The sequence below is a fragment of the Primulina huaijiensis genome, chromosome 7 (genome assembly GCF_012295235.1).
Source record: "Primulina huaijiensis isolate GDHJ02 chromosome 7, ASM1229523v2, whole genome shotgun sequence".
Lineage (NCBI taxonomy): Eukaryota > Viridiplantae > Streptophyta > Magnoliopsida > Lamiales > Gesneriaceae > Primulina > Primulina huaijiensis.
Genome location: NC_133312.1, coordinates 3056797 through 3080508, shown reverse-complemented (window position 1 = coordinate 3080508; position 23712 = coordinate 3056797). Strand labels below are relative to the sequence as shown.

Here is a 23712-nt window from a genome sequence, read left to right as displayed (position 1 = left end):
ATTTCGATAACACGGACTGATTAACTTCAAGTTATTTATCTCATGGGGTGGGTAGTTTCAGTACATTTCAAAGTTCAAAAGACTTTGAATGCAATTTACCCCCATATTTGGTATCATTTAGAGCTATGCCCAAATTATACCAAAAGATGCTGTCGAGAATGAAATCTTGGGTCTTAGTAAAGCTCTAAAAAAACACTATGAAGTCCGGCTCACTTGTTTGTCAACATTGGCATAAAGAGTTGAATTTTGATCAAAGATAATCATCTGAGATTTGACAAAACTGTCTAATGCATCAGTAACTCCCATTTGACCAGCATCCAGATGAGTATCACCAGGCAGTAATCCAGGAACACGAACAAAACTTGGTGTTGTCAAACTTGAGCTAGGAGATGGAGTAGTAATCCGTGAACTCATATGCTCCAATCCATCAGCTGGTGATAGCGGACTACCAACTGAATCAAGAATAGTCTCAGAAGCCTCAAAAAACTCATCATCTCCATCATATTTATTGACATCATTACTGGAATGAGTTGCAATCTCTGTATTGCCCAATGAGAAAGGTGTCTCTTCATTCCTGATAAATGATCTTGCTAAGTAGCATGTCCGAGATGTGCCTTTACTACAAACTAAATCTTCTATCTCTAAGGCTTTAAGAACCATGCCAATAAAAACATCTTTTGCTCTCATCGAAACTTCAATCTGCATAAAAGATTCATCTTAACAAAGATCTAACGTGTTGTGAGTTATATCAGCTATATGATCTTACTTGTCCACCAATTGCACGAAATTCAAGTAAGCGCCTCTCCTCGGAAAGAAGAAGCTTCACAAAACTTTGATCGCTCTATACAAAAAACATAAGCACAAATTCAGTGAGTAATAGTTGAAGTTTTAACATTTTTACGCAACAGTATGTCCAAAAACCAAACCATTCTTACCTGGCTGCTGTAACTGAAAGACATCTTCAATTCATCCAGTACACCAGTGAAAAATAACTGTTCCACCCTTGATAGATCTGCCAAGTTATTATTACCATGTTCGGAGTTGTCTGAATCTGATGAGGTTTCCATTAGTCCAGTGATAGGAGCAGTTCCCTGCAAATTACATACGAGGATTCTTTCGCATAAGAAACTCTTGTTAGAAATTATGAAGCATGCTAGGAGTTTCAAAAGAAAGCCGAGATGATGCAAAAGAGATATCCTAATTGTTCTCTCTGTCCCAACTGGTGTGTGTTGTGTCGTAAGCATGTGGAAACACAAGATCATCTGTTTATTCATTGCAAGTTCACGCATGCGTTGTGGGCTAGGGCCTTGAAAGAAATAAGACTGGTTTGGGTCGTGCCGAAGACAACCCAAGATGTTTTTACTACGGATCTGGGACATTTGCTTGGCAAAAGAGGAAAAATTTTCTGGAAAGTTGTGATCCATGGAATTACTTGGGCGGTTTGGTTGGAGAGAAATAGAAGAATTTTTGAAGAATTGGAAGAAACTACGGAAGAGTGCTGGGAAAAAATCAAGTTCACAACAGTAAACTGGATTCGAACGGATAAAAACTTTCAGGGATTGTCTACTTTTGATATTTATAGAGATTGGTCATATGTGTATCGTTAAAAATTAACTAATTCATGGCAGTGGATCACTAGTCCACTTCTTGTAATGTAAAATTCTCATATTAATAATATTGTTATGTTTCTTATCAAAAAAAAAAAAAATGAGAGAATGAGAGAACTAGTATTTTACTGTTTCATACTTTATCTCTATACAATACAAGACTTTGAAGGGAAGAAAAATAAAAAAAATAAAAAAAAAAAGAAAGCAAATACAATCCATATATGACGAGATTTCAAATCAATCCCTTATATCACGTAAGTCTTCAACAAAGGAATTGAACGAAGTAAGAGGATTTGTAGTGGGAAGGGGAAACTTAGAAATTTCGCATATCCAATTTGCGGATGATACGTTGTTTTTGGTACAATCAGAAATGCATGTGATGGCATTAATGGAAATAATCAAATCATTCGGGCTTAAATCGGGTTTGAAAATAAATTTTGAAAAAAGTATTGTGTTGGGGATTAATTTTGCGGAAGAGGAAGTGGTTGGTTTGGCGCAAGCAATTGGGTGCAAAAAAGATGATTGGCCAATTAAGTATCTAGGAGTCCCGTTGGGAGGTAAGCCTACGACCTTGGAGTTTTGGGAACCGGTCGTATCCAAAATGGAAAAAAAACTTTCAAGTTGGAAGAAGGCGATCCTTATCGGGGGGGGGGGGGGGGGGGCAACTTACTTTGATAAAATCAGTGTCAAGCGCACTGCCATCTTACTTCATGTCTTTGTTTAGAGTGCCAAGTCAGGTGGCCAAAAAGATGGAAAAATGATGAGGGATTTTTTGTGGGATGGAGCGGACAGGGACACGCATTGTATGTTGTTGCATGGGAGCAGGTTTGTAAACCTAAGGACAGGGGAGGGCTGGGATTGGGGAATATTTGTTTGAGAAATAAAACATTACTAGGGAAATTGTGGTGGAGAGGTACTATGGAAAGGGAGACATTGTGGAAAAGAATTATAAAGACCATTTATGGTCTTCAAGACAATGGGTGGGACTTGGGGTTGGCCAGGAATATGACGTTTAGAAGCCCTTGGAAAATTATTTCTCGTTCTTAAATTTCCCGTTTTTACCCGGCATTTCATCAATTGAGTAGGACGGTCTTAAGAGAGGGTTCTGGGAGGATGATTGGGGGGGAGAGGGTCCCTCGTTCAAAGAACGATTTCCATCTTTGTTTAGGATTTGTACCGAGACTAATAAACCTATTCGTAGCTTTTTAGAGGTTGTCGATATATAAGCAGTCAAACCTTTCGATGGGATGTGCGTTTTAGAAGACATCTAAATGAGATCGAGCTGGGGGAGTTCGCTAATCTAGTAGGCGTCTTAGATGCAGTCAAGTTAGAGTTGGGATCACAGGATTTCAGGGTTTGGTTGGGTGATTCTTCTGGTTCGTTTTCCGCCCGATCTTTCTATGATTCTTTCTTTCCCATTAATAATTTCCCTGTATTCCCCTGTTATGATAATATCTGGAAAGTACCTATCTCGCAAAAGGTTCAAATTTTCTCGTGGATTGTGGCTTTGGGGAATCTTCCTACTTCAGACAAAGTGCAAAGAAGATGGCCAGGCTGTGTATTATGCCCGCAATGGTGCACTTTATGTCACAACCATGAGGAGAATCAGGATCAGTTACTCGTACATTGTTCTTTTTCGAGAGGAATATGGATAAAGGTGCTGAAAAAGTTGGGATTTGAATGGATCTTTCCGAGAAGGGCACGAGACATGTTTATTATTGAGCCTGGAATTCCAGCAGGGATAAGAGTTAAGAGATTCTGATATCTGGTAATTCATTTCACTTTTTGGTCGATCTGGCTGGAGAGGAATAACAGAATATTCAAGGATTCGTCTGCCTCCGTCGATGAAGTATGGGAGAAGATCAAATTCAGGGTTGCGACTTGGACAACGAAGCTGACAGAGTTTAATCACTTATCTATTTCAGATATAGTTATGGATTGGAAATTTGTATTGTCTTGACGATAGTGTACTAGCGCTCCTAGATTTCGCGGATTACTCATTCGCTATTTTTGTAACACGCTTATTATTATAATATAAAAGTAATGTTTCTTATCAAAAAAAAGAATGCAATAGATCGACTAAATAAGCAGACGGCAAAGTTCCTATCCAACATTTTTTCCACAGAAGCATAAAAAATGGAAAACAAGGTTAGAGTAACATGCTTAAAAGTTTCAGTGAAAGACAACTAAAGTTCCTATGTCTATTATATTCCTAACACTCGTTGGAGAAGGTTTAGTAATATGTGAGATGAAAAATACTTCAAATCACACATATAGACTGGTCATGTACAAAAAGAGATAAAAAATTAACTTTTCTTACTCCTTTTTTTTGTTTTTCGAAGAAATAAACTTTCGCGAAAAAAACTAAACAAATGACCAGTTGTTGGCAACATTTAGTGTTTGGAAACTTTTTCTTATTTCATCACTGCTAAAATGTGAAACACAAAGAATATTGTGGAATCGCATGCTATCAATATTTACATTTAAAAACTTAAATATAAACTAGCAGACCTAAACTTATAGCCAACTAGATTGAACTAAATCCTGATACAATTATGTTACTTCTAATAGAATTAAAATCAAATCAAACTAGATTTCATATTTTTCAAAAAAGCAATACATTTTCAATGACTGCTAATAACCAGATAGTACAGTCTTAGAAAGCAATGAACTAGAGCAGAAAGTCGGGTGTACCGATACACGATAAATGGCACCCTGAATATAGCCTCGCCAAGTCCTGCTTGAATTTTCAGAATCGCAACGTAAAATGAGAGCGTTTGCATCTTCCACGACCTAAAGAAACAATATGATGACCAAATAGAAACTAGAAAGCAAAGACAATCCAATAATGTGATTACTATGGCTCTTCCCATGGCTAACCTTAGAGGAGGAACGTTCAGCATCACATACAGCTAATACATGTTCCACTTCCCCAACCGATTCAGCAGGTATTTGGAGTAGTTGTTTACCTCGTAAACTAGATTAGTAAAAAAGTCGAAGTTCTATCAGGAATATAAAAGCAAAAGAAATATGTACGCTGTCATGTAACCATAATAAAAAAATCAAAACGAAGATACAGCTTAGAAAAGTTATCATTAAATCATATGGTTCTGCTGTGCAATAACCCCAACAATAGGTTGTCAACATGTTTCTACCGAGTTCTAGAGAAAATTTGTCTACATGCTTCTTCCAATATAAAAGCAAAAAAAAATGTCCACTGTCATGTTGGCTTGTAACGTCTAGTTATAGATAAACTTCTTCCGCTGTCACTGTTTACATGTTTCTTTATATTGGATTTAAACCTTTTCATTCCTACACCAAGCTTCTCTATTGATTCTTCAAGAATGTGTCATAGTTCTAACCCCCTTGCCATTCATATTGCATGGTTACCAACGTGTCAACACAATTACAAGCCACAACAGACAAAATACCAAAATATCTTGAAAATGTAAAAATATAAGCAGCCACGCGGTATGCATATTGTGTTAGACTAGTATCAAATACATAAATGATCAAGCAAACATAATGCATCACCTCTTAATGAAATATAAATGACCAACAACAATAAAATTCTTCATCATACAGTCTCCAAGTGTGTTAATCTTTCAATATATAATTAATACTTGTTAAGATGAAAGAGAGATTAATTTTTTAAAATTACATCTGCGTTCAAAAATATCAAAATGAAGAAACAGTGAGCAATAATCTGGTCAGCATACAATCAGCGCAACTACATATAGAAACTTCGATACACAAGGGAAACAGACACAAAGCAGGCAGTTTTTGACTTATCAGATACGTATAGCTAAGATATACAGAAGTTTAGGACTTATTAAGCGAGCATGACTTGGACAAAATCTAGGATAGGTGACCCCTTGGAAAACTGTTTGTCAGAACATTCGTTTAATCGGGGAGTTACAGGTTAAGATTTTTATGTGGATTTTATGAATCTCGATTTGAGGCATCCATGATTCTTTTTTTTTTTTTAATAGAAAACTAATTTTATTATAATACTCGAATAGTACAATTTGTACGTGGATGAGCATTCCACGGCAACATTACTACAAGCTTAACCTGAAAATACACCAGAAATACAAAGAGGCACAGTTTTCATGACCAAATAAATTTGAAGTCCCTCACTAAATCTGAAATACATAAATGGTTGAACTTTTGCAAGGTAGTTGTCCAAGATGCGACTCTAAATTTGATGTTTTCCCATACTCTGTCAACAGATTCCGATTCATCTTCAAAAATTCTTCGATTTCTCTCTAACCAAATAGACCAATATATGCCGTGAATGATCATGTACCAGAACTCGCTGTAATTTTTGTTGAATATGCCCCCTGAATTGAAATAAAAGAGATCTTTAGCATGCCTCGGCATAACCCATTGTATTCCCAGCTCGTTGCAAACTCTAGTCCAAATCCTTGTTGTGAATGAGCAGTGTAGAAGTATATGATCTTGATTCTCCTCGTGCTCTCGACACAAGCAACACCACTGCGGTCTTAGAGCACAATTCTTCCACTTTCTTTGCACTTACTCACACGTAGGCAACTTCCCCAAGGCCACGATCCACGAGAAAATCTTAATCTTTTGAGGGATGTGTACTTTCCAAATGGTATTAAAGAAATCGAAAAGTGGAAAAATGGAAATAGGGAAAAAAGAGCAATAAAAAGATCTAACCGAGAACAAACCTGAAGGGTCCCCCCGCCAAACTCTAACATCCTCAATACCCAACTCTAATCTGACACTCTCTAAGACTAGCAACAAATCAGTGAACTCAAGAAATTCAACCTCGCTAAGATCTCTTCTAAATCTGACATCCCAAATGGTAGAAAGACTACCCACACTATTGACAACATCAATGAAATGACCACACTGTTGCTGAGGAAAGGCGTCGCCGCTCTCTACCGTCACCGGCACCGGTCTTCATCACCGGCGGCGAATCAGGATTACCTTTCTCTTTTCCAGAAGGCACCAGTGGTTTCTCGTCGGCAACAATATGAACAACATGAGAGATTCAAGAGCGCCTACTGTCCTATGAAAAGCTGCGACGGATGAAGTCTTCATTGAACATTAAGTTTTCAACCTGAGATTGGGTAACGGGGGATTGTCTATTTGGTGGTCTGAAAAAACTAGGAACGCAACCTAATTGCTGGATTTGGACCGACAAGAAGCTAGCGGGCTCTGTCTAAGTCTCAAGGAATTCATCAACAATCCTGTCTTGGGCACAGATTTCCTTCGATTTCGGGGCAGGAATGCGATTTTCACTATTCAACGATTTTCAAACAAGCGTGGAAGGTTCTTAGAGATTACAAAGTTCAGTTTCAGAGGTCGAAAACAGATCACGATCGTTCCTAGCGGCTATAATCCAGGGGGTTGGAAAAAAATTTTGAATACAATGACAAGGCTGCTGTCTGGGATTTCTAACAGGAAAGTTCTTCATCCAACCTTTGGATACGGTTCAGCAAAGACAAGATGGAATACAACAATCCGAGTTAACAGAAAAAAAGTGGAGGAGGGTGGCTGAGGATTGCTGAAAGAGAAGGAAGATAGTGAGAGGCCTGATGATGGTTTGGAAGTGGAATGAAGCACTCATTGTTACTAGGGGAAGAGTGAATAGCTCGTGGGATCAGATAAAGAACGGCCTAGCCAAATATTCAAACAAGGTAGTTGAACTATTTCCATGCCAAGCTAACAAAGCGGTATGGTGGCCCTCCGACCCTTCCGAGTATGCATATTATCTAAAGTTGAAGAAAGGATTCTTTGATAATGGAGCGTCTTTGAACTTCGAGGCATGGAAACCGGATATCAATACAGCGGACACGGTGGACAAATGTTGCAACAGCTAGATTAGGATCTTTGGACTACCATGGAATCTATGGTCGAAAGACACCTTCAAAAGCATAGGGGATCAATGCGGGGGGTTGATCGACATAGGCGAGGAAACATTACTACTCACAGACTTGGGGGCAGCAAAGATCAAGGTGAAAGGAACGGAAGGAGGGTTTGTTTGCAACAAAATGAAAATTCAGCTGGAAGGGCAGACCCTTGACATTCGAATTCGGGTAGATACCTTTGATCTAACAGCTTACGAGAAGTACGGTAGGCAAACATATGCTCAGGTGGTGATTAATGGTAAAAGGTCATTGGCGGGGTGGGGTAACTCAAATATGCTCCGAAAACAATTCGACAAAGAAGACCAAAGCAGCGGGCTTATCGATGGGATGACTGATTCAGAGGCTCATTTGCATCCACCTACAACCACAAATGAAGGAAGGCTAGGGGTGGATCTGGCAATAAAGGGTTAAGGTTGGAAGATGGGAAGGGGAAGATGCACGAGAAAAAAATCAAAAAGAGCCAGCCGGAAAGACTGCGTCGTCAACACCTTCTCCGGGGGATAAGGCTATCAAAATTCTGAAGAAGATCAGCCCAAAGGAAGTCACAAGATTTAGCAGCTCACCGGTCCAATCCATGAATAATGAAGGAGCCGAGGAGCAAGATATGAGGGTCAATACCGTGAGTGTCAAGGTACAAATGCCTTCATATGGGAAAGTTTACACTCGCAGATTGAATGAAGACGCCCCAGCAGTTAAGCCTGCCATTGACAAATGCGGACTGATAAGTTCAGATTTATTGAATCTTGAGGAAGTTAGCAAGCTGGGAGAATTTGATATGGAAGACGAAGAAGATTGCTTGTTCAATGATTCACAAGATGACTTGCTGGAGGAAGAGTCCGAATCGATAGACATGACCAGCTTTGTTTCTGAAAAATCCTATGCCTCAGGTCAAACAGAAGGAGTTCTGGGGGACATTCACGGGCTGTTTTCATCTATACATGAGCGGCCTGCAATCACCGAGCCACTTCCACATGAAGATGCGATACCTTCAGCAGGACAGGTTTTTTCCAGAATCCAATCTTCGTTTCTCAACCATTCCTTCAAACTTCATTCCATTTTTCCACCGTCTTTTTCTATTCTCGGGTTGTCTAGTGGCTATTTAGGTGGAGGGGTTCTAAGGGTAGATGAAAAGTCGAGTACCGAGGACGAGGTTCTTAAAGGGGTTACAACGGCCGACAGTTCGGTCAGTGCGACTGAGGTTCAAGGAGGGAATTCAGAATCTAATTGTCGGGGAGGAGTAAAGAAATCTACTGGTCTTTTGAATAGAGAATTACAAAGATTGAGGTTTGGGGTTAATTACGAGAGAGGTTCGACGTCGATTTTCCCTCAAAGTTATTATGAAAATTTGCTCTTGGAACATTAGGGGAGGGGGAGTAGCAAGAAAGAGAGAATTGATTCGGAAGGTCATTCGAAAGGAAAAACCAGATATCGTTGTAATCTTAGAAACCAAGCAACAACTGGTAGATAGAAGATTCGTTGCAAGCATGTGGAAATCTAGATTCGTGGATTGGGTCTGTTTACCGTCAACTGGGAGATCTGGAGGTATTTTGGTGTTGTGGGATCCTAGAGTGGTGAGGGTCACCGACAATTTGATAGGGGAGTTTTCGGTGTCAATTGAGATAGAGGTGAGTGATCAAATCAGATGGTGGTTCTCAGCCATATATGGACCAGTTCAATCAAGACAGAGAGAATTATTTTGGGATGATATAGCAGGGTTGCATTCTATTTGCGGAGACAAATGGTGCTTGGGATGTGACTTCAACATGGTGAGGAATACGGGAGAAAAGTTGAACAGTCTTTCCAACACTACGAGTATGTCCTGTTTTGATAAGTTGATAGGGGAGTTGCGATTACATGATCCCCTTTTGTTGAACGCTAAGTACACGTGGTCGAATTTCAGGGCTCAACCTATATGATGCTGACTTGATAGATATCTTTTTTCAAGGGGTTGGATGGAGATTTTTCCAAATTACAGACAAACGGTCTTACCAAGAATCACATCGGATCACTGCCCCGTCTTGCTTGATACCGTTAAGTTGAGGTTCAGATTTGAAAACACTTGGCTGTCCCATCATAAGTTCAAAGAATTGGTTAGGTCTTGGTGGAATAATGGGGTATCATGGGGATGGGAAGGATATAAGTTCATGTCGAAACTCAAAGGAATGAAAGCCGAAGTTTCTAAATGGAATAAGGAGGTCTTCGGAGATGTGGGTGTTAGATATACGGAGGTGGTTAACAGAATATATCAGTTGGATGGGTTGGAAGCTGAGGGATCGTGGTCACAAAATCTTCAAGAGGAAAGAAAGAAAATGAGGACGGAACTGGAAGTGCTGTCGCTTAGAAAATTTCAAATGGACAGTCAAAAAGCAAAAGTGAAATGGCTAAGGGAAAGTGACCAGAATTCAAGATTCTACCATGCTTTACTCAACAATCGTAGAAACAGATCAATAATAGAAAAAATGGCGTTGGAAGATGGGTCTGTGGTTACGGAAGAGAATCAGGTCGAGGAAAACATTGTCAGCTACTACAAACATCTCTACCGGAAATCTGACGGGGATGGTGAGGGTTTTGATGGTTTGGAGTGGTGTCCCTTAGACACGATTGAAGCAGAGGAATTGGAGACTGCATTTTCTGAAGATGAGATTAAGAGGGCTGTTTTTGATTGCGATGGGAACAAAGCACAAGGGCCGGATGGATTTACAATGGTCTTCTTTCAGAAAAACTGCGATACGGTAAAAGAAGATTTATTTAAGGTGTTTGCTGAATTTTTTGATGGTGGCATTGTAAATGCCATTACTAATGAAACCTATATCTGCCCAATCCCAAAGAAACAAGATGCAACCAAAGTTAAAGATTTTCGCCCAATTAGCTTGACAATGAGTCTGTATAAGATTTTGGCTAAGGTTTTGGCAAACAGATTGAAGAATGTTTTGGGAAAGACAATTTCAGAGAGTCGGTGCGCTTTTATTAAAGGAAGACAAATTTTGGATTGTTGTTTGATAGCGAATGAGATAGTAGAGGAACAACGAAGGAAAAAAAAAAGGGTTGGGTTTTTAAGGTTGATTTGGAAAAAGCCTACGACAACGTTGATTGGAGATTTCTTGATTTTGTGATGCAAATGAAGGGTTTTGGGACAAGATGGAAGTCGTGGATTAAAGGCTGTGTTTCGAATGTTTCTTTTTCGATATTCATTAACGGTAGACCGCGGGGAAAATTCCAGGGAGAGAGAGGCATTCGACAAGGGGATCCACTATCCCCTTTCATCTTTAACCTTGTGATTGATTGTTTGGGTCGATTGGTTGATAAGACCAAGACTGTGAATGAGGTAAGAGGATTGGTGTTGGGGAGAGACAAAATCGAAATATCACATATCCAATTCGCAGACGATACATTGTTTTTTGTCCAGTCGGATGGGCATCTTTTAGCACTATTGGAAATTCTCAACAACTTCACTCTTAAATCAGGATTGAAAATCAATTTGGAAAAAAGCGTTGTCTTGGGATTAAATGTTTTGGAAGAGGAAGTTGAGGCCATGGCTCGAGAAATTGGGTGCAAAAGAGAGAATTGGCCGATCAAGTACCTTGGGGCGCCGTTGGTAGGTGACCCTAAGTCTGCTGAATTTTGGAAGCCAGTATTATCAAAAATGTCAAGAAACTAGCAAGTTGGAAGAAGTCTTTCCTCTCAAGAGGAGGTCGGCTCACTTTGATTAAGGTTGTCTTAGGCGCGATGCCTACTTACTATATGTCTCTCTTCAGAGTGCCAATTAGGGTGGCGAAAAAAATGGAAAAATTGATGAGGGACTTTATATGGGACGGAGCGGATGGGGAGACGCATTGCCATGTAGTTGGGTGGAAACAAGTTTGTAAGCCAAAGGAGAGGGGAGGATTGGGGTTGGGGAATATTTGTGTGACGAACAGGGCACTTCTTGGGAAGTGGTGGTGGAGATGCTCGGTGGAAAAAGATTCATTGTGGAAAAGAGTTATCAAGAGTATTTATGGTTTACAAGACAACGGTTGGGATGTGAGTTTGGCGACGAACACGACCTTTAAAAGCCCCTGGAAGTTTATTTCTCAATCGTACTCGACTTTTCATCTATTGATTATGGCGGTTTTAAAAGGGGGAAATTTGATTCGATTTTGGGAAGATATCTGGGGGGCGGTGTTTTGTCGTTCAAAGATCGTTTTCCATCTCTGTTTTTTATATCCTCTTCCATTAATAAACCTATCTCCAGTTTTTTAGATGTGACTGATAGTGGAGTTAATAATAATATTTTTCATTGGGACATGCGGTTCAGGAGAGCCTTAAATGATGTAGAATTAGAAGAATTCATTGATCTTTTGGGGATTTTGGACACGGTTAGGTTGGAGAGGGGTACGAGTGATTTTAGAGTGTGGTTGGGGGATCCATCGGGGATTTTCTGATTTCGGTCTTTCTACGCTTCTTTTTTCCCGGTTACAGCTTTCCCTACATTTCCTTACCACGACAATATCTGGAAAATACTGATCCCGTACAATGTTCAAGTCTTCTCGTGGATAGTGGCGTTGGGGAAACTGCCAACTGGCGACTTGTTACAGAAAAGGTGGCCCAGCTGCGCATTAAGCCCGCAATGGTGTAATCTATGCCGGAAACATGAAGAAAACCAGGACCATCTTTTGTTCATTGTTCTTTTTCACGTGCAATTTGGACAAAAGTACTGCATGAGCTGCGTTTCGATTGGATCTTTCCAAGAAAGGCTCGGGAATTATTTATCATGGAGACGACTCTGACAGACGGAAGAAGAAACAACAGATTCTGATTTTTGACTGTGCACGCCATCTTTTGGTCTCTGTGGTTAGAAAGGAACAGTAGATTGTTTGCGGATTCGGGAGAGTCTTTGGACGAAGTATGGGCAAAGATCAAATTCAGGGTCGCGACTTGGACAACAATGTTACCGGAGTTTAAAATTTTACTTATTGCGGATGTCATTAGGGATTGGAAGTTTGTATGTTGTTCAGTTAGGTTTTAAGATTTTATTTTAATCTATTTCTAATCTAGTTTTTATGATTAATATCCATTGTAATCCGACTACTTATTTTAATGAAAAATAGTTTCGTATCAAAAAAAAAAAGTTGTCTTTCTCTTGTGTAGACGTGCCCAGCAGCCTCTCATAATCAACCCAAGTATCATTACAAGTTCTAATATCAAATTTAGTCATGGGCACAGAGTTGGGGCTGAGATTTGAGGGCAACAACTTCAATCGAGTCAGAATCTAAATTATTCATTATGTCGACAAAGTCAAAAAAAATGAGGCGAATCAACAATGAGCCTTTCGAATTTTCTTTATTGCTTCTTGATAAGAGTCTCAATTTATACAAATTAGAGCTCCTTAAATAGAGTTATTCATGATAATTATCTTTAATTTTAGGAATATGAAAAAATAAATATAAAAGTTACATATTAATTTTATTTCCCTTAATATTAATATATTACTGTTTTTTTTTGGCATTACACATTCCTGTTAATATACACCTGTACTTTGATTCCTTGTCTATTTTTCACAAAAATATTAAATTTTCTGTTACCAAAAAACATAATGATTTGTTGACATAAGTCTCAGCTTTGCGCCTATATTAAGTATGGGAAATCATTGTTTTTTTTGCTAATGAATCTTAAAAATATGAATTCAGAATGATTGGTGGTTCAAAATTTTCAAACTTTTCACGCTGAGTCTGAATCTTATAGATATCCCTCCGTCTCGCTCATAAAGGAATTTTGGCCATTGGCGAAGAGAATGCGTTCACAATTGAACCTTGTCAGCAGAATAGTCGGATGAACATTCATTGTTTGGAACACTACTTATATATGAGAATATGTGATGTAGCTATGGTTATGCAAACCTTCAACGCATATTAAATATCGTATAAAATAACCTCGTAATTTAACTAGTTATAGTCATAGCTATCAAAGGCGAGCGCAGCGATAAGCGCCACCAGGCGAGGACCATGTGCCTGGGAGGCGAGGACTGACCCTAGGCGCAGCATTCACTAAGGCGAGTTCAAGCTCTGACCTCAGGCACCGCGGTTCACTAAGGCGAGCTTAGGCGCTCGCCGCCTGGACTAGTCTTGGAAGTTCACTTCAATTGTTTAAAGCAAAAAGCCAAAACCCGAACCCTATCAACCCAACGTTTCAACGCTGGATTAAGAAGAAAAAACAATGAACAGAAGAACAAGGTGAGGGTATCTACATCTAAAACAACCAGAAAAAACCGATCTCACATCTTTTGAATGAAGATGAAGAAGAAATTAATATTGATCAAGAAAATTATGAAGACCAAGAAAAATACAACTCCGAAAGTTTTGGAGACTCTGACGATTCGATGGAAGAAGATGAACTTGATTTGGATAATTGAAAATATTTAATCATGTTACTACTTACTAATTACTATGAACTTATTAATTATTTTTTCTTTTGAATGAAATTTTGACTTAATTATTTCATATTTTAATATATTTATTCTAACATAAATATATTTTTTTAAAAAATTAAAAATGTGTGTCTTGCTTCGGTAAAGCGCGCACCTCGCCTTGCGCCTCAGGCTCCATGGCTCTTGTGCGCCTTGCGCCCTTGACAACTATGGTCATAGTATACATCCTATCTACAGAACAGTCATCTAAGTATTAAGATGAATGGGAATATGCAAGATAGTGACATGGAATGGGAATTTTAAAACCACTCTCAGGAGAAGAAGCTCTAACATGCTAGTCTCATGATATCTTAAACCTCAGTTTCACCACCTAACTCAAAAAATCACTTTATTTCTTCTTCTCTCATTGAACACGTGATAGGTATTGGGGAAAGTGAATTTCAGCTAGCTTTTCTGCATGGAAACTGCTCAAGCAGAGAGGCCATGATTTATTCATTCCGAGACCACAGTTTTTTATGCTTATATCAGTAAAAAAAATATTGAACAATCATGTCCAAACCTGAAGTAATTTTTATAACTTCTCGATTCAGGGGAATCTAGCTCATAGAGAAAAGGTCCAACTACGCAGAAGTATCTTCGCTGCCATACAGCTTCTCTACCTCCTACACCCTAAAAAAACAAAGTAATGAATATAAATTAGGCCGTATACCATAATAAACTAGGTTATCATAATAAGGAACTCTAAACTGAGAAAATTAAATCTAACCTTCCAAGTCAGATGATATAACCATCCCTCTAAATCAGATTGATCCCAAGGTCGAACAACGTCAGAACGATTGGCATCCACTCCTTGAAAAATCTTAGCAACTCGCATTAGACGATGATAACGAGCAGGAGAAAAATGAAAACCTATGGAGGGTAACCGCACAGAAAGTCTTGTTGAGGGAAAGGAGGCAACTGGTGATCTAATCTGAAAATCCAGATTGAAAGCATCATAACTTGACCAAAGAATAATAGACACCCACGTCAGTTTTTTATTAAACTTCAAACATGAGAGCGATGGTAATTACCTGCTGAAGCTTCAGAAATACACCACATTTATCAACAACGGGTAGCAAACTAATGAAGTTGTGGTTGGATACAACGCCATTCCTATCCGAGAAAGCTTGGCTCCAATGATAATCACCATCAACTAAAAATGCTGATACATCTCTCAAGACCAGATCAAACTGTGAGTATATATTCCTCTCATCAGGTGAAGCAAACTCAGCATCATCCTGCACAAGCACAAGTTGATGTTAGTTGATAAATTAGGCTGAAGTATTAAATAAATCAACTTCCAAATCTTGCAAAATCGACCTGAGAACGAATCATTAGCTTTCCCAAGTCAAGCAGCAGCTTAGTACGGTGGACACCATCCGGATAAAATTCAGTGGGAATTGTAATTTTCGGTGCTGCAATATCGAAATCCAAAAAAAACCTGAAATGTATGTCAACAATTAGTCCATAAAAATGAGATACATTAACGTAAGAAAAAGCATAGCAAAAAAAATAAATCTAGCTCTAGGTGATCTTTTAATCATTTTTTTTTTTTGAATAGGAAACATAACTTTTTTTTTTATTGGAAACTATAATATTATTAAATTAAAAAAAATTGCGGTTACAGAGATAGTGGATGAATCATCCACGGTACATCAACCTAATAATTTAATATTAGAATTTCAGAGGTAAATAAAACGTCAATCCCTAACTAGGTCTGATAAAAGTAAGTGATGAAACACTGGCACGGTAGTCGTCCATTTTGCTACCCTGAATCTAATCTTCTCCCATAATTCATCCGACGAGTCTTCTTTGTCACTGAAAATTCTGTTATTGCGCTCCATCCATGTCGACCAAAAGATATAATGCACAATGATGTACCAGAAAATCCTTGCTCCCCTTCCAAAGTGAATTCTGTTTTCCATGACAAACATATCTCTGGAAGATGCTGGAAAAACCCACTTAAATCCCAGGTGTTGCATAACCCTATTCCAAATGCGTCTCGTAAAAGAACAGGGTATCAGAAGATGATCTTGATTCTCCTCACTTGTCTTGCACAATATGCACCACTGTGGACATAAGACCTGACTCGGTTGTCTCTTCTGTAAAGTGTCACAAGTTTGCAATCTGCCCAGAGCAACTATCCAAGAAAAAACCTTTACCTTTTGTGGGGTCGGTACTTTCCAGACGTTAGTGAAATAAGCTGAGAAATGATTATTAATATCTGGGAGAAAAGAAGAGTAAAGAAATTTGACAGAAAAAACACCCGATGAATCCCCTAACCACACCCTTGCATCAACCGAACCCACACTCAAAGAAACTGGACTCTAAAATCCCTAAAAGGGTAGTGTACTCTCCCAACTCGACGTCATTCAACCCCCTTCTGAACCTCACATCCCAATGAAAAGCCGAATCACCCTGAGTACCAGAGACCGAGTAAAAATGAGCAATTGGTTTATTGTTAAACGAAGAAAGTAGAAAAAGGTGAGGAAACCGATCTTTGAAAGACAACCCACCCACCCACCTATCCTCCCAAAACTGCAATAGATTCCCTCCCTTTAGCACCGTACCAATCAAGTGTTGACAAGAAGAATGGGACCGAGAAATAAACTTCCAAGGGCTTCTGAAAGTCGAATTCCTTGTCTCCCTTACATCCCATCCATTATCTTCAAATCCATATATGCTTCCCACAACTCTCTTCCACATAGAATCTTCTTCTATCGCACATCTCCACCACCACTTCCCTAACAGTGCTTTATTCCTGAGACGTATACTCCCCAATCCTAAACCTCCCAATTATTTCGGTTTGCACACTTGAGTCCAATTTACAACATGGCAACGAATCTCCCCGTCTGCACCGTCCCAGAGAAAGTTCCTCATTAAAGTTTCCATTTGCTTCGCTACTCGTTGGGGTACCATAAAAAGTGACATGAAGTAAGTAGGCAAAGCGCTTAACACCGAAGTAATCAAAGTTAGTCGCCCACCCCTAGATAAGAAAGCCTTTTTCCAACTCGCCAATTTAGCTGACATCTTAGAGACTACCGGTGCCCAAAATTCAGCCTTCATGGGGTCTCCTCCCAATGGTGCCCCGAGGTAATTAATCGGCCACTTTTCTTTCTTGCAACCAACCGCTTCCGATAAACCTTCTACCTCTTCATCAGAATGATTGAGTCCCAACAAGGAACTCTTTTCAAAATTTATTTTTATTCCCGATTTTGAGCAGAAAGATTTAAGTAGTTCGACAACGGTGAACAAGTGGCTATCAGTTTGAACGAGGAACAGTGTGTCATCCGCAAATTGTATGTGAGAAATTTCTACTGTCTTTCCCAACCTCAAGTCCTCTCACGGCATTTGTTGATTTAGCCTTATCAACCAATCTCCCTAACCCGTCAATTACTAAATTAAACAGAAAAGTGGATAATGGGTCACCTTGTCTGAGGCCCCTCTCCCCCTTGAATTTCCCTCTTGGTCTGCCGTTGATGAAAATTGAATATGACACATTTGAAACGCAACCCTTGATCCACTTTCTCCACTTATCCCCGAACCCCTTTTTTTGAAGCACAAAATCTAAAAATCTCCAATCCACATTGTCATAAGCCTTTTCCAAATCAACTTTCAATATCCATCCTTTTTTCTATTTCCTTCTATACTCCTCCACAACTTCGTTCGCTATGAGACAACAATCTGTTATCTGTATTCCTTGAATGAATGCGCACTGATTTTCCGCCACAGTTTTGCTCAAGACTCTTTTCCATCGATTCGTCAAGACCTTTGCCAAAATTTTGTACAAACTCGTAATTAGGCCGATTGGTCTAAAGTCTTTAACCTTCGTTGCATCTCTTTTCTTTGGGATCAAGCAGATGTATGTTTCGTTCGTTTTTCCATTAACAATACCATCCTCGAAAAAATCAGCGAACACTTTCAAAAGGTCATCTTTGATCGTATCCCAAGTTTATTGATAAAAAGCTAAAGTGAACCCATCCGGCCCCGGAGCTTTTGCACCGTCGCATTCAAACACGGCTCCTCTGATCTCCTTCTCCGAGAAAGGCTGTTCCAACTGGTCGGCCTCCATCATGTTAATTGGCATCCATTCCACCCCATCTAGACCCGATCCATCCCCTTCAGATTTTCTGTATAACTGGTGATTGTACCCAATGATTGCATTCTCAATCTGTAACTCATCTGAAATCAATGACCCATCCTCCAACTCTAGCTTTCTATAATCGCTCTGTTTCTCCTGTTCTTCAAAAGTGAATGGAAGAATTTAGAGTTATGGTCCCCGTCTTTCAACCATTTTACTATCGCCTTTTGACTATCCATCAGTAATTTTCGAATGATCATAGTCTCCAGCTCACATCGTGCCTCTCTCCGCTTTTCCTTTAGGCACTCCGACCACATTCCCTCCGCCTCTCGCGCATCTAACAGGTTAATTTTATTTCTGAGCTCCGAAATTCTGTCATTTATATCACCAAATACCTCTTTATTCCATTTCAAAACCTTGTTTTTTGTTTCTTTGAGTTTCATCATAAACTTGTAACCTTCCCATGCTTGAATGTTCCCACTGCCCCACCATTCTGCAAAATACTTTTGGAACTTGTTGTGTGTCAACCAAACATTTTCAAATCTGAAGGGGGATGGACCCTATTTCAACTTGGTAGTGTCTAATACTATCGGGTTATGATCTGAAGTGATTCTCGGCAGCACTGTTTGTCTGAAACTTGGGAAAAGATCCTTCCACCCCCCAGAAATAAGAAACCTATCCAATCTGCAGCAGATGGGATTATCCCTGAAGTTTGTCCATGTGAACCTCGCATTTAATAAAGAAGGATCTTGCAGACCCAACTCCTCGATCAAAGTATCAAAGCATTGCATACTTGTGGTGTTAGTGGTGCTGTTAATCTTTTCGCTCAAATTCCTAACAACGTTGAAATCTCCGCCAACACACCAATTATTCCCACAAATGGAGTTCAATCCCGCTAGTTCATCGCAAAACACGTCTCTATTCCTTGGGTTGCAGGGACCGTAAATGGCCGAGAACCACCAATTAACTCTCTCTTTCCACTGTATTTGAACAGAAACCGAAAAATTCCCAATCAAATTGTCGCTCACCTGAACCACTCGTGGATCCGACATCACTAGAATGTCTCCTGATCGTCCTTCTGCTGGTAAACTCACCCAATCAACAAATCTGGATTTCCATAAACTTGATACAAACCGATGGTCCACTTCAATTTTCTTCGTTTCTAACACCACTGCAATGTCCAGATTTTTCTTGCGAATAACCATACGCACTAACTCCCGCCTTCTCGCCGACCCTCCCCCCCTAATATTCCAAGAGCATATCTTCATATACAACGTTTGGAGCCCTTTGAAGACGATCATTTCTCATAGTTGATCCTACATTTCAGCCTAACAAGCTCTCTACTCAGCTTACTCGAGGATTTGCTCAAATCGATGTCAGCTGATGAGTTACTGCCCTCGTCCCGCAGATTCTCGTTTCATTTAATTTTGCGTCCCTTTCATAACAAATGAAAGTGTTTCCCTCGGAACCATGCTTGACCAGTACACTTGATTGGCCCCCTCCCCCTCCCCAAAACCCAGTCGACAACCCCAAGGCACAAAAAGACTTAGGCAGAAACGAATTGAGTGTGAAAGAATGATTAAGACTCGATGACTGAAAAGTGAAAACAAGAAAATACCTTGCCCACTAAAGGATTGGTATTATCGAGAATAGAAGGATGTAAGAGTTGCTTTGTTTCTTCTTCTAGAAAGAACAACTCTTTGATGTCGACACCGTATGCTTCATTATTAACCAAGGACTCCGACTGAGAAGACGCGTGGCTGCCCGATTCAGTAAACTCACAATCTTCGTCCATTAGGTCGTCTTCTGAATCATTGAGGATAATATCTTCAAAGTCTGTCTGATGTAACTCCCCTGTCTTGCTTGGTTCCTCCATGTCCATCTCAACGGCTTTGCCTTTTCCACCGACTTCAATAGAATCAGAAACATCTTTGGTAGCAGTGTTGGATTTCCTGCAGTAAATTTGTCGATAGGTGTGCAATACCGAATTAAGTCCATTATCGTTCTCTCTTGGCTCCCTCTCTTTGTCTTCTCTGTTGGATAAGGAATGGACGGGAGAACTTCTGAAATCCTCAATTTGTTTTGGTGAAATTCTCTGTATGATTTTTTCCACCTTCTTTACATTCGATTGAACTGCCGGTAATATGTTAGTTGAACTATCTCCGACTTCTTTGACCGAAGGTTGAAGACCCTGCCCCTCTTCGATCATTGCCTTGTTGTTGAGAGGTGGCGTACCATCATTATCCATAGTCCTGCCGATATTCGAATTTCCCCAACCTGCCAATGTCCTCTTACCATTAATCACTACTTGGGCGTATGTCTGCTTTTCGTAAGTCTCGTAAACCTTAATATCGAAAGTTTGGGTGATAATTGTGAGTTCCGTATTGACCCCATTTAAGGGAATCGAAATTTTGTTGCTGATGAACCCGTCTTTTGTTCCCTTAACCTTGATCCTGGCTGCCCCTAAATCTCGGAGGCGTCTTGTATCGTCGCTAACCTCCAGTAGACCCCCGCATTCTGCCCCGATCACTTTAAAATTTTCCAGCGACCATACGTTCCATGGTAACCCCAAGATTTTGATCCAACTGTTACAGCACTTGATGACCGAATCTGCTGAATTAATGTTTGGCCTTCATTCCTCAAAATCTAGAGTCACTCCAAGTTCGAAAAAGCCTCTTTTCAATTTGCGATAAAACGAAAGTTCCTTTGGACATTCAGGCCACCAAACCGCTTTATTTGCTGGAAACGGATGTACTTCGATCCTCCTCTTGACGTCCTTTCCTAGTAGCATTTCAACCTGCGTCCACGATACGTTGACCCTTCCTTTAGTGATGATAATGGCTTCATTCCAGTCTCTCTCTGTAAATTTCCAGCCACTGTCCTCATTACCCTTCTTCGCTACTTGACTGTGAACCCATCCTGTCTTCTGAACTCGCTGCTGAATGCTGTTATCTGTGATTTTAACTTTACCATACGCAGCCGGTTGTTTATCCAGTTGCTTGGAATTTCCAGACAATAATTTGATAAGGATATCCGAAATCCTTATCCAACCTAAATCCTTAAAACCACTGGGCACGATGATATTCTGTTTCTTCCCCGTTGAGATGAATCTTGAGATCTCTAAAAACCTGCCTCTTTTGTTGACAAAACGTTGTGCAGTGATTGTTGCACTTCTGCCCCGAAATCGATTAAAGTCCACGCGTGACTGTGGATTAAGAATGAAGTTTCTGAGCTTAGAGCTGATCCATCTAGCCTCCTCACGATCTAGGTCCAGAAAATAGCTCGCATTCCTTGTTCTTTCATACCACCGAAACGACGAGCCTCCATTAGCCAGCTTCAATGTGAACGTCTTAAACTCGATCTTAACCGTTTCTTCTCTTCCCGTTGGTTTGACAGCAAAAGACATTAGCCCTCATAATCTGAAATGCTTGACGAAATAATGAAAACTCCACCCAGAGCACCAAATTTTCGGGGATGCAAAAACAGCTACCGATTAGGACGACACTAGAAAGAGAACCGGATATTGAAATGAAAGAAACAGAAGCTGAAATATAAGTCTCCAAAGAACAGCCCATACACAAAGATGGGCGAAACGCGATTGAAACACATGAAAATAACTGCCGGAAATTCAAGATGTCGGCGATCGGTGACCGGCGACGGAAACTAATGGCGGAGGCGAACAAAGGATGAAAAAATCGAGAAGCATAACTGGATTGGAAGGAAATCGGAGAGGAGGTTAAGCGGTAGGGAAGGAGAATTTTTGAAAAATTCTCTCTCTAGGATTCATTTTTTCACTTTGGATTGATGTTTGTGATTGGAAACATAACTTTTATATTATAATAATAAGCGTTTTTACAAAAATAGCGGGTGAGTAATCCGCGAAATCTAAGAACGTTAGTACAGTGTCGTCAAGACAATACAAACTTCCAATCCCTAACTATATCTGAAATAGAGAAGTGATTAAACTCTGTCAGCTTCGTTGTCCAAGTCGCAACCTTGAATTTGATCATATCCCAGACTTCATCGATGGAGGCAGACGAATCCTTGAATATTCTGTTATTCTTTTCCAGCCAGATCGACCAAGAAGTGAAATAAATTACCAGATACCAGAATCTCTTAACTCTTATACCTGGTGGAATTTCGGGCTCAATAATGAACATGTCTCGTGCCTTTCTCGGAAAGATCCAATCAAATCCCAACTCTTTCAGCACCTTTATCCATATTCCTCTCGAAAACGAACAATGTACCAGCAAGTGATCCTGATTCTCCTCATGGTTGTGACATAAAGTGCACCATTGCGGGCATAATACACAGCCTGGCCATCTTCTTTGCACTATGTCTGAAGTAGGAAGTTTCCCCAAAGCCACAATCCACGAGAAAATTTGAACCTTTTGTCGGATAGGTACTTTCCAGATATTATCATAACAGTGGAATACAAGGAAGTTAGTAATGGGAAAGAAAGAATCATAGAAAGATCAGACGGAGAACGAACCCGAATAATCACCCAACCAAACCCTGAAATCATGTGAACCCAACTGTAACCTGACTGCATCTAAAACTACTACCAGATTAGCGAACTCCCCCAACTCGATCTCATTTAGATGTCTTCTAAAACGCACATCCCAACGAAAGGTTTGACTTACTCCTATATTGACAACCTCTAAAAAGCTACGAATAGGTTTGTTAGTCTCGGTTCAAATCCTAAACAAATATGGAAATCTTTCTTTGAACGAGGGACCCCGCCCCCCCACTCATCCTCCCAAAACCCCAAAACCGAATGATATTTCCCCGTCTTAAGACCGTCCTACTCAAATGATGAAATGCCGGGTAAGAACGAGAAATAAATTTCCAAGGGCTTCTAAACGTCGTATTCCTGGCCAACCCCAAGTCCTACCCATTGTCTTGGAGACCATAAATGCTCTTTATAACTTTTTTCCACCACGTCTCCCCTTCCTTTGTACCTCTCCACCACCATTTACCTAGTAATGCTTTATTTCTCAAACAAATATTCCCCAATCCCAACCCTCCAATGTCCTTATGTTTACAAACCTGCTCCCATCCAACAACATGACAATGCGTGTCCCCGTCCGCTCGGTCCCACAAAAAATCCCTCATCATTTTTTCCACCTTTTTGGCCACCTGAATCGGCACTCTAAACAAAGACATGAAGTAAGATGGAATTGCGCTTAACACTGATTTTATCAAAGTAAGTCGACTTCTTAACCCCTTCCCAACAATTTCCATCTGTGACTACCTCATCTGTTTCCTTTCCATCACACTTTCTGTTAACCATCTCGGCCCATTTGAAAATCTCTTTCTCGATTCCCGACTTTTCATCTACCTTCACCCTCCCTCCTCCTAACAGACCACTAGACAACCCCAAAACTGAAAACGACGCTGGTAAAATAGAATGAAGCGTGAAAGAGTGATTTAAGAGTGAAGAATGAATTCCAGTTAACACTTGTCCCACGTTAGAATTCGTATTTTCCGTTTTATGTGGCTGGTCAGAAATATTAGGTCTGTTTGATGGTGAGAACATCCCCGCCAAAGCCTCAAAGTTTTCTTCCATTGTAGCAGACTGCTCAGATCAAATTGATATCTGACTTTCCGTTTCTGAGGAGTCCATCTCGACCTATAACAAATCGTCTTGTGAGTCATCAAAGTTTATCTCATCTCTTCCAT

At 40.0% G+C, this 23712-nt stretch overlaps 1 protein-coding gene across 1 annotated transcript in view; it reads right to left on the bottom strand.

Moving 5' to 3' along the window:
- LOC140980865 (uncharacterized) overlaps positions 1-23712 on the bottom strand; it is an 81082-nt gene that overhangs the window by 44243 nt on the left and 13127 nt on the right. The window contains exons 16-24 of the mRNA XM_073446944.1: positions 15270-15390; positions 14981-15187; positions 14677-14880; positions 14470-14579; positions 4488-4584; positions 4302-4400; positions 936-1091; positions 767-841; positions 214-699 (exon numbers count right to left, since the gene is read on the bottom strand). Of these exons, the coding sequence (XP_073303045.1) occupies positions 214-699; positions 767-841; positions 936-1091; positions 4302-4400; positions 4488-4584; positions 14470-14579; positions 14677-14880; positions 14981-15187; positions 15270-15390 (1555 nt within the window). The remainder of the gene's footprint in view (positions 1-213; positions 700-766; positions 842-935; positions 1092-4301; positions 4401-4487; positions 4585-14469; positions 14580-14676; positions 14881-14980; positions 15188-15269; positions 15391-23712) is intronic.